The sequence below is a fragment of the Cucumis melo genome, chromosome 12 (assembly GCF_025177605.1).
Source record: "Cucumis melo cultivar AY chromosome 12, USDA_Cmelo_AY_1.0, whole genome shotgun sequence".
Classification (NCBI taxonomy): Eukaryota; Viridiplantae; Streptophyta; class Magnoliopsida; order Cucurbitales; family Cucurbitaceae; genus Cucumis; species Cucumis melo.
The window spans coordinates 11,027,080-11,037,830 of NC_066868.1; the positions used below are offsets into that span (position 1 = coordinate 11,027,080).

The 10,751-nt window shown below is 28.6% G+C and overlaps 1 protein-coding gene across 1 annotated transcript; it reads left to right on the forward strand.

The window, feature by feature from the left end:
• Positions 1–8,663: 8,663 nt before the first annotated feature.
• On the forward strand, positions 8,664–9,602 carry LOC103500389 (uncharacterized). The gene has a single exon (XM_008463676.3). The coding sequence runs from the start codon at positions 8,664–8,666 to the stop codon at positions 9,600–9,602; it is 939 nt and encodes a 312-aa protein (XP_008461898.2).
• The last annotated feature ends 1,149 nt before the right edge of the window (positions 9,603–10,751 follow it).

Consider the following 10,751-nt stretch of genomic DNA (forward strand, 5'->3'; position numbering starts at 1 on the left):
GAAATAGAAATCCAACTAGTTAACGGAGTTACATCTAGTGATTACTATTTCGTGGTCCAGTCTTATGCAAACTCATTGCATAGGATACCCTCACTTGCATGTCGCATACATGGACACATTGGATCAATGTGTTTGTATCAAATACAAAGTGAGTCGTATCCATAGTGTTAACAGGATAAGGTACCCAACCTTAACCCTATACTATAGACCCTTTAAGCTGATCTTAAACATTAATCCCCGTATGTCTTTACATATTGTTCAAGACTCATCAAACAGCTTAGGATGTTAGTTTATTGGATTTAGGTTATTAAGACAAAACTAATAATATAATCAATAACACTTATTGAAATTATAATAATAAAACACTTTATTAATGACGGTCAATTGATTATATTTACTATCTACGAGTTTTCGGACATAAAACCCAATAGCTTTATCTCTACGTCGGGAATTAGGAACGTTCGATGTAGCTTCATGTTCGTATTAGGACTCCTCTCCAGACACATTTCTTTCAACCCATTACCTAATGGCCATCTATGCATTAAGAGATCCTTTCCCGATGCTTTTTGATATATATCCCCATGATTGGATGCTTTGAGATAGCCGCAATTTCTTGTAGTGTATATATAATGTAATAATCTAATAAAAAAAATAGGACAAAATACACTTTTAGTCTTTGAGGTCTTAAAGAGAATAATATATGGTGCAGAGGAAAAGATGAGGAAAGCCACCTCCTTAAAAAAAACAATATTAATTTAACATTTTTTTCAAAATCAGCTTGGTAATTTATCATCTAACAACCACTTTGTTTTACTGATAGTCAACTAACGGTCCAAAGAGTCTTGACACCATTAGAACTATTTTTTAAACTTAAAAAATTAAAATGTTCATTTTGAAACTCTAAAACTAGATCGATAGTGTGTGTTTATCTTTATTTTATTTAAAATTGTTAGAATCACAGGTCATATTTTCATAGTATTTTTATTGTTTTTTTCAATTTTATTTTTTACAAACATATATTTGATGTTATTTTAATAATAATTTAGTTTTCTTCTTTTGGAGAATATGTAAATTTTCTTTTGAGTAATATATAACCTCAGCTTAGTTTAAGAGTTTGAGTCGTTACAAAATACCCATGAAGTCTTTCTCAGATATGCGAACTTTTGAGATTTTTGGTTGGTGAAGGGGAAAAGAGATATATATCTATTTTTCTTGAGAGAGGGTTCCTTGTAGAAAAAAAAAACTTCTTCATGAAATTCTTCTTTTATAAAGATGGGGATGAGAGAAGTTATTAAATAACTCCCTCCCTTTGCTAACGTGAAGTATGTGAGTTATTTTGTTAATTAAAATAATACAAATTTAAACCATATTATATCACAAATAATATAAATAAAACGTCTTTATATTATATCATAAATAATATAACCTATAATTTAATTCTCTCATATAATCTATAGTTTAAACGTGGTAAAAGTTTCTGTTGTTTTGAGTAGTTTTGGGTTGCTATTATTTGGAGGTTGATTAATAATGTTTTAAGATTAGGAAATGGAATATTAGACCGAGTTTACACTAATTGTAGTAAAGAAGATGAAACTGAACCCGATGGTGATCCAATCTGAAGAAGAAAAAGTCAACTAGTGTTTGTATTTATCTTGGTTGAAAATTGCTTCTTGTTTTGGATGCGAATGCTCAACTTGAAATTTGATTTGCAGGGTGAATTGGGGAGTTGGAGTTTCAATTGATTTAAATTTTCTTCCATGTGGTGGAATGTTATGGATCAAATATTTTTGTTTTGTGTCATACTTATGATTTTTTTTTGTTTGGATCACTAATCATGTGATGCTCGTAGTTTTCATAAAAGCTTCTCTATTCTCATCGGCTTGTTCTTCATTGACATTTTAAAGGAAATGAGATTACTGGAAATAAAACATGGTTTGCTTCGACTAGCAGAGTCTTTAAACTTTCTTCATAGCAATGCACATCTCATTCACCGTGCTATATCTCCGGAGGTATAAATTTTATTTCAACATTTTTTTCTTTTTCTAGTAGTTTAAAACTTTTTATTAAGTTTCTTGGGAGTATTTGGAGTTTTTTCTAGTGCTTCATTTGAGAATTGAAGTGTTGAATGATACAAACACCATACAAATGGAGTTTTGTTGATGTATTGAAGCAGGAGAAATTTATGCAGTAAGGTAGGCATTTTGTATTATAATATAGAAATCATAATATAGTAGGTGTTTTGGATCATGCGTGTGTTTTCTGTAGGTGTTTTGTATTTATGTGTTGTCTGTAATATGTTTTATTTTGGACTTTGTGTGAAGTTTTGTAATTCATTTAGCGGAGTTTGTGTGCTGTATTGTTGAATCAATTTTGTTTCCTTTTATTTTCTTACTAGGTTTTGCCAGAATCCATTAGAGCAGTGAAGCCATATTTGCATAAATTCATTGATGTATAGGCATTTTTGTAGGTTTGGTAGGAAAATTTCTGGTTTAAATGTAGTTATTTAAATAGCTTGTTCGTAACAAACTATAGATGTACCAACACTTAAAGCGATATTATAAAATGTATGTTTCTTTATATTAAAGCGTTCACCGTTTCTTTCCATATGTGATTGTATTGGTCTGTGTAATGGCATGTGTAATGGCAGGAGGGCAACATGAAAAATAGGATTTAATAAAAAAATAGTGCAAGAAAAACAATGACTAAAAATAAAATTATGACATTTAAATGTAAAAAAAAAAACTGTCATCGAAAAGTTTTATTGACAGTTAATTAATATCATGCAAAGTGAAATGATGACAATTAATAAGTGTCATAAAAGATAAATAATGACATTTAATATTTGTCATACAATATTAACAATGACAGTTATTCGCTGTCATAAAATGTAAACAATGACAGTTATCCGATGTCATAAAATCTAAACAATGATAGTTATTAACTATCATCGAAAATAAATAATGACAGTTATAATCTGTCATAAGATATTGAATTCGTGACATTTATTATATGTCATGAAAAACCACATTTCGTGACAGTTTGGAGAACTGTCATAAAATACTTTCCATGACTGCCGCATCAATGACTGCAAAAAACTGTCACGAAAGCTTTTAATGACAGCATTTAATTGTTATTGTAGGCCATTTTTCTACTAGTGTTTTAATATGAATCCTATTCTTATTACCTTTAACCTATAGTTGATTTATGAATCTCATTCACATTATTATTATTATTTGAATCACATTCAAATATTAATTTTAAACTTCATATTATAATGTATCAAATATATTATATTAATTGTATCGTATACAATTTATTCCGTTTAATTGATTTGTACAATTCAAATTAAACCAGAATAAATTTGATTCTCATTAATCATTATTGAGCTAACAAGAGGACCTTATGAATCTACCGATGGAAGCTTTTATGATACGAGATTAATTAACTAACCTCTTTAATTAAATTAATCTTCATCCATTAACTACTAGTCATTCTACTAAAAACTAATAGTTGCACTCTTCTTAGTGTAAATATATTTATGTGTTCATTGGGTATAACCAATCAACAGTACAATGATCCTTCACAAATTATTTGTAAGTACAACTGAGTCTTGAATACCATTTTATTCATTTTGTGGTCTAGTCTAATACAAACTCTTTATATAGAATATCTCTTTCCACATGTCTTTATATGAATGATCAGGATCCTATCATTTTATAGCATTTTACAATAATTCTAACAACTACAAAGCGGGTCGTATTCATATTGTAATGAGAATAAGATATCCAATCTTATCCATCTACTATAAATTGTTTAGGTTATAACTTAAAAATGATCTAAATTGTTTAGGTTATCACTTAAACATGATCTATTTGTATGTCTCCACGTATATGTTTAGGTTATAGAAAATAACCTTGGATGCTAGTTTTATTGGCTTTGTGAGTTAATGCAACTAAATATCAAATAAAATAATACATTTTATTTTAAATATAATTTCTACATTTGCAACTATCCCTATGCTCGACCTATGATCAAGTGCGAAATAGCAATGCCCAAATAGTTCGTTAATTGTTAAACTAGAAAGGTAGGCAAGAGTAAAACCTAAAGACTTGATCAAAACCTAAAGGCTTAATAAGATATGATTCATTGGCATACTTTATTGCATGGGCAAGAGTAAACATGTTTATTAATTAGTTTACTTATCCTATATTACACTCAACTAGTTTGTCATAATATAGATAAATTAAACTTGATTATATATCATTACACTCTCTACAAACTTAACACATCACATCTTAATTATATTACAGAATTAAGATAATATATAACGACCTAGTGTCACATCCTCGAAAGCACCGCAATAAAATCACGTACGGTTTATGAACACAACTTTAAAATTTAGTGATTGAGTATTGATTGAGTAGACATGCATGGCTCCCTCTCCCTCTAAACCAAGTCTCCTTATGTACCTATCAATAATCATTGTCATCATTTCTTAATGAATAAAGAGAAATTAAATAAACTAAAACATTTTCATTTAAAAGAAAAAAAGGTTTTAAATTTAATAGCAAATAAATTTCTTCATAAATTAGTTAATTTGGAGGAAGCTTGGTAAAGAAGAGATAATAGAATAAGTTGGTGGGGTCTCAAAAGTTATAAATATGAATGGTGTAGAAGACATTAATGTTGGAGGAAATTTGGGGAGTAAAAATTTTGAAAGGGGATAGTGGGACATGAGGTTGTAAGACCTTTCCTCTCTTTTCCAAAGTAGTAGTAATTGAAGTTTGGTAATAATAAATAATAATGGAACAAAATGCCCTAAAGTACCAACCCTACTTGCTTCCTTTAAACAAAGGAACATGCCTTTGTTGTACTATCCCTGCCAACTTATTATATAACCTACTACCTTTCACTTTTCCAAACAAAAAATTAAAAAGGAAATGGTGAATCACTTTTAAATTTAGGACGAGACCATAAATATATGTGGAAGGGCTGGTCTTTATTTATAGAACATTGTTATATGAATTCTTTTGTTTAAGATTTCGAACTTGCAGTGTAAAACAGGTCACTAATACCTCATACTTTTGCCAAAAAAAATTATTGATTTTCACACTATTATATTTGAGTTGACTATTTTATAAATAAATCATGACCCTACCTAAGTTAGAAGTTTGTTTTATCCCTATAATTATAGACTTACACCCTAAAGTTTGTTCTTTATAATAAAACTTTAATTAGAAGCACATGCAAATGAAACATTTTGCACCATTACAAGGACATTATCCCCACTCATGTTGTGTATATAAGAGTAATAATCCAACTTAATATATAACTTAAAATCGAGTCTATATGTAATATAATCATCTTTATGAATATTTGAATTTATATATAATCATCTTTATGAATATTTGAATTTATATATACATAGATAATAATGATATCGATCTTACAAGACGAATTTATTTTCTTATTTTCACAAACTTGATCTAATAAAAAATATTTTGTTACTATTTAAGGAGATGATATCGAGTACATGAGTATAAACATAACTATATTGACATAATGTATAACTTTCAACAAAAGGTAAGAAGTTCGAAAACACTTTTTCACTCCGTTTACTGTTAAACTAAAAGAGAGAGAGATTGCATCAATCCACGAGAAAAAATTGCTTAAGAATTAAGTTAAAATACCATTTCATCTAAGTAATTACTAAATATATATAAATATATAGAAAAAGGTGTATATGTAACATATGATAAACTTTCTAAAACAAAAAGTATTTATATAATATACTCCAAAAGGGTAAATTTCATAAATGGAAAAATAGATATCTACTTCTAATTTCATGTACATATGTGTGTGTATATAATGTTTTAGGGTTTCAATGACAGAACTCTTAGCTCATCACAATCCTAATCAAACCAATTATATTAGACATTTTGAGTAACAAAAATACAAGTGGGAATTAAAAATAGGATAAATAAATGCAGGGTATTTTGACTTTAAAAACAAGTAACATACCATTATGGGAAATCATCAAGGTTTCCTCCCATTATGGGCTATATATATATATATATATATATATATATATGACAAAAATAAAAAATAAAAACGTAAAATAGAAAAGAAGAAAATCTCGTCATGAATGATGATTTCTTTGAAATATGCATTATATGAAATGTTATATCAACATTCTTTTTTATTTATGATATAATATTCTTTAGGAAAAAAAAATCATTTTCTTAATTATTCATATTGTATTTGATATGTGAAATTGCAAAACAAATATTTGGTAGCTATATTTTTAGTTTTTAGTTTTTGATAATTAAATTTATACACCTCTTTCATGTTTCTCTAAATTTTCTTGCTTTGTTGTCTATTTTTCATCAATGTTTTTAAAATTCAAGTTTAGTTTTGAAAACTAAAAATAAAATGTTTTTCTAACCTTATTTATAACATATGCAAACTGTTATTAGGAAACAAAAGAAAAATAGACTCAATTTTCAAAAATATATAATAAAAAACAAGAAACAAAATGGTTTCTAAAGAAAGATATTATATTTAGGCTAGAAAGTAGTTATAAACAATTCCTCAATTAAAGTTGAGGGGTTAGGTACGGACTTGAACCCTTATCATTGTTGTTTGACGATACTAGTTTCTATTACTAACCATTGTTGTTGTTTCATGTTTCTATTTGTGTGTTTCATTCACATATTTAAACCTCAAATTTGACAACTTTTTTAGATTTGTAGGATTAAATACATTTAAGAGTAGTTTTCATATATAAGGAATATTTAATCAATAGCGAAAACAAAATTTGTTGTCTTTGACAAATGGCTCTCGTAGGAGTTTATCATAAATCTCTTCCCGATGACGACATCGTTAGGTGACTTTAAGAAACAAACAATAACAACATTGGGGAGTAAAGGAGAAATATACTTTTTTTTTTAATGATATTAAGAAGATATTATTAATTAAGAAAAAAAATAAACATGGCAAGAGATTAACCAAATGATCCAATTCTTTAAGTTGATTTGTCACTAAAGTAAATGAAGGTATATCTAATTCAATATTTCAATGCATATATTTAATACTCTTCCTCCCTGGTGAATAATTTAGAAACTAATTAGCACAAAATCCGACAAAAAATGGTATATATATTATACCTAATATTAAATGAAAAGAAAATGAGTCATATTGAGAGTTTATTTAAATAATAACTAAACTTATAAAATAGTTTGTGTACATTTAATATTTTTCAGTATACCTTAAAGACCAACTTAAAATAAATTAATGTTGAGTTTTTTAGTTGACCAAATATATATATAATTAATTTAAAAAAAAAAACAAACAAACAAACAAAGAAAAAAGAAGAAGAGGAAGAAAAGGGTGTGTCGTTGGTTTTAATGCTCTGCCTTTGTTCCCAACTGCAACCACATGACACATTGTAATGAAGGGCTGTAAAGAAGCCCATAGACATTAAAATATTCACACATCTTTCCCTATATATTAATAATTCTTCTTTCTTTCTTTTTCTTTTTCTTTTTTCTTTTTTCTTTCTTATAATTTTAGTTTTTCTAAAATGTGTAAAAATTAAAAAAGAAAAAAAATAATGTTCACTTATGGCTTTGCTTTTTAATCATACAATGGTGTGTGTTGTGGTTGGTGAGTGGATTTGGTAATCTTTACAACATACTCCCCATTTCTTTTTCTGCCCTCTCATATCTTTTCTTTATACTACCTGCTCCCTCCAATCCCATTCTAAAATTGTTTTCTTGCTAAATCATAAACAAAAATCTTTAAGTACGCTAGGAATGGTAAGTATTGAATCACAAATTATCATGTCACAAATTTTTATACACATACATGTGAATGTTTCATAAATTACATGAAAATAGATACAACAAAATTCACTAGAATATTCATAACACTCGAATTTTAAAAAGGACTACGTCAAATGAGATATAAAAGTAAAAGCAAGAAAGAATTATAAGTAGTGAAAGTTACGCGAAAATCTTTTCAATAGGTCAAACTTATTTAGTTTACAACGATTTTATGTTAGATGATATTTCAGGAGATTTTGTATTTGTGTAATTGTTTGGTTAGTTTTTAGAAATAATCTTCATTAATTGAAAAATAATACGCCACTAATTAACATCTACTCCATTTAAAATCACACACTTGTTGAATCCTTGATGTTAGTAGATGAAAGTCAAGTCTCTATCTATTATGTTTAATAGTTGAACTTCGGCAATTAAACAAAGATTTATAAACAATGATTGCCCATTAAAAAACAGAATACAACTTTTCATCTACCAAATTAAAATTATACATATATATATGTGTGTGTATAATAAAGAGAAACTCATGGCTTATTTCTTTATTTATTTTATGTAATGTATAATTGAACATTAATAAATAAATAAATAATCATTCAAATGAGAATTTAAAGCTCCCATGATCATCTCATTAACTTTCTGCTTCTCTCTCTCTTGAGTTGAAACTTCAAAAATCAGATTCCTTTTATATTATTCCTCAAACCATTTCTGATTTTCCCTTCCATTTTCTTCCGTAAATTCCCAAGAAACAAACACTTCTTCTTTTTTTTTTTTTTTTTTCTTTTCTTTCGTTCTTCAAAATTCCTCAGATCTCTCTCTCTAAAAATGAGAGATTTTGTTTCTTGTTTTAGTGAACACTCCATTAACATTTCTCATCCTTCTTGCTCTAGCTACTCCAATGCCGCCGTTGCCGCCGTCTCTACCGTCGTCTCTCCCCCGTCGCCGTCAGTGAAAACAGCCGTCACAAGTCTTTACGCCACCACTCTCTCCGCCGCCCACAATCAAACGATGATGATTTCAGTGACATGGATGAAAACCCACTCCGCTCAAAGCTTAGCCATAAATTTCACCCAATCTCCGGCCGCCATAGCCTTCAAACTCGACACAACTGCTCGATTCTTCAAGAAAAACAAAGGGTCAAAATCCTACGACTTCCAATCCTCCAAAATCGAAATCCTCTGGGATCTTGCCGCCGCCATTTACGACGGTGGACCGGAACCAGTTTCAGGATTTTACGTCTTGATAACAATAGATTCAGAAATCGCTTTAATTTTGGGGGAAATTCCGGATTCTTCACGTTTTAACGAGGATACAGAAGGCCGAAAATGGTGGTTGATTTCAAGAACAGAGCACTGCTCTGGAAATACTCTGTTTTCAACGAGAGCAAAGTTCAGTGAAAATGGGGTATTTCATGAGATCTCGATTAGATGCAGTGGAGAAGAAGAAGGGGGGAAAAGGCAAACGCCGGGATTATGGGTTTGGATCGACAAGAAAGCGGTGATAAGAGTGAAGAGATTGCAATGGAACTTTAGGGGAAATCAGAGTATATTTGTTGATGGGTTGTTGGTGGATTTGTTGTGGGATGTTCATGATTGGTTTTTTGGGTCAGCCATGAATGGATTTGGAGTGTTCATGTTTAGAAGGAGGAGTGGATTGGAGAGTAGGCTGTGGTTGGAAGAGGAGAAGAATATGATTTCTCATAATCATCAAATTCAAAAGAATTTGGATTTTTCATTGTTGATCTATGCAAGTAAGACTTCATGATTTTGGATTCTTTCTTCTTCTTCTTCTTCTTCTTCATTTCTTCTTCATTTCTTCTTCCTCTTTTCTTTATGTTTTGAATTTATGAGTATAATTCTTTGAAGATGGTGAGAGATGAGTTTTCTCTCTATATCTCTCTACATTACAGCTCTCTCTCTCTCTCTTACTTTTTTTTTTTTTTTTTTTTTTTTTTTTTGCCTTAATTTTATTTTAACGGAGGGTACATTTATGTTGGCACAAATGTAGTGGTGAAGTTTTGAATCTCTGGTGAAATTCTTTGTATATATACATTATATAGCTATTTTTTTTTTATTTATCCAACACTAACCTGGTGATTTTTTTAAGGCTCAAATTTGGAACTTACAATTATGTCAAAATAGTTTTATGAAGGAGCATTGGTCTATTCATCTTTTTGATTTGTTATCCCCTATTTGATAATTTTTTTGTTTCTTGTTTTTAAAATTATATTTATTTACTCCCATGCTTTTACGTTGGTATGTATCATTCCTAAGCACCAAGGTTGAAATCTTGAGGTAAATTTCAAAATCAAAAAAGAATTTTTAGAAAAACCTGGTACAAAGCAAAAAAATTTAGACACTAGAAAAGTGTTCATAAACTCATCTTGGTCTAAAAGTAGTTTTTAAAAAACTTGTTTATTTTTTAAAAATTCAGCTGTATAGTAATATATAATTAAATTTATCCTTATTTACTAGCTTTTAAGTTTTTGGTCGATTAATAACATAAGTTTGCACAAATTCAAATGTTTAACTAAAAAAGATAAAATGACGGTAAAAAATAATATAATAAGACAAATGAAATAATTTCGACCCAAGGCTTTGTTAATTTTTGTATGTATATTTCTTTACTTTACTTTATTTTATTTCTTAAAACTCTCCATGTTGTGTATAAATTGAAATATTTGATGGGATAAGAGGAAGGATGTAGTTTCATTTAAGTTAATGATGAAATTGGTATAAGAAGGCTTGAAATTTATTCAAAAAGCTTTAAATAAAGTAGAAGATAAAAGATTCTTATTTATTTATTGTAATTTAAATTGGATTTGTTTAAATGATGAATTTATTTTTCTGAAAAGAAAATTTGTGGTCTTTGAGAGAAGTAGAATCAATCTGTTGTTGCTTTTTGGCATTGAAG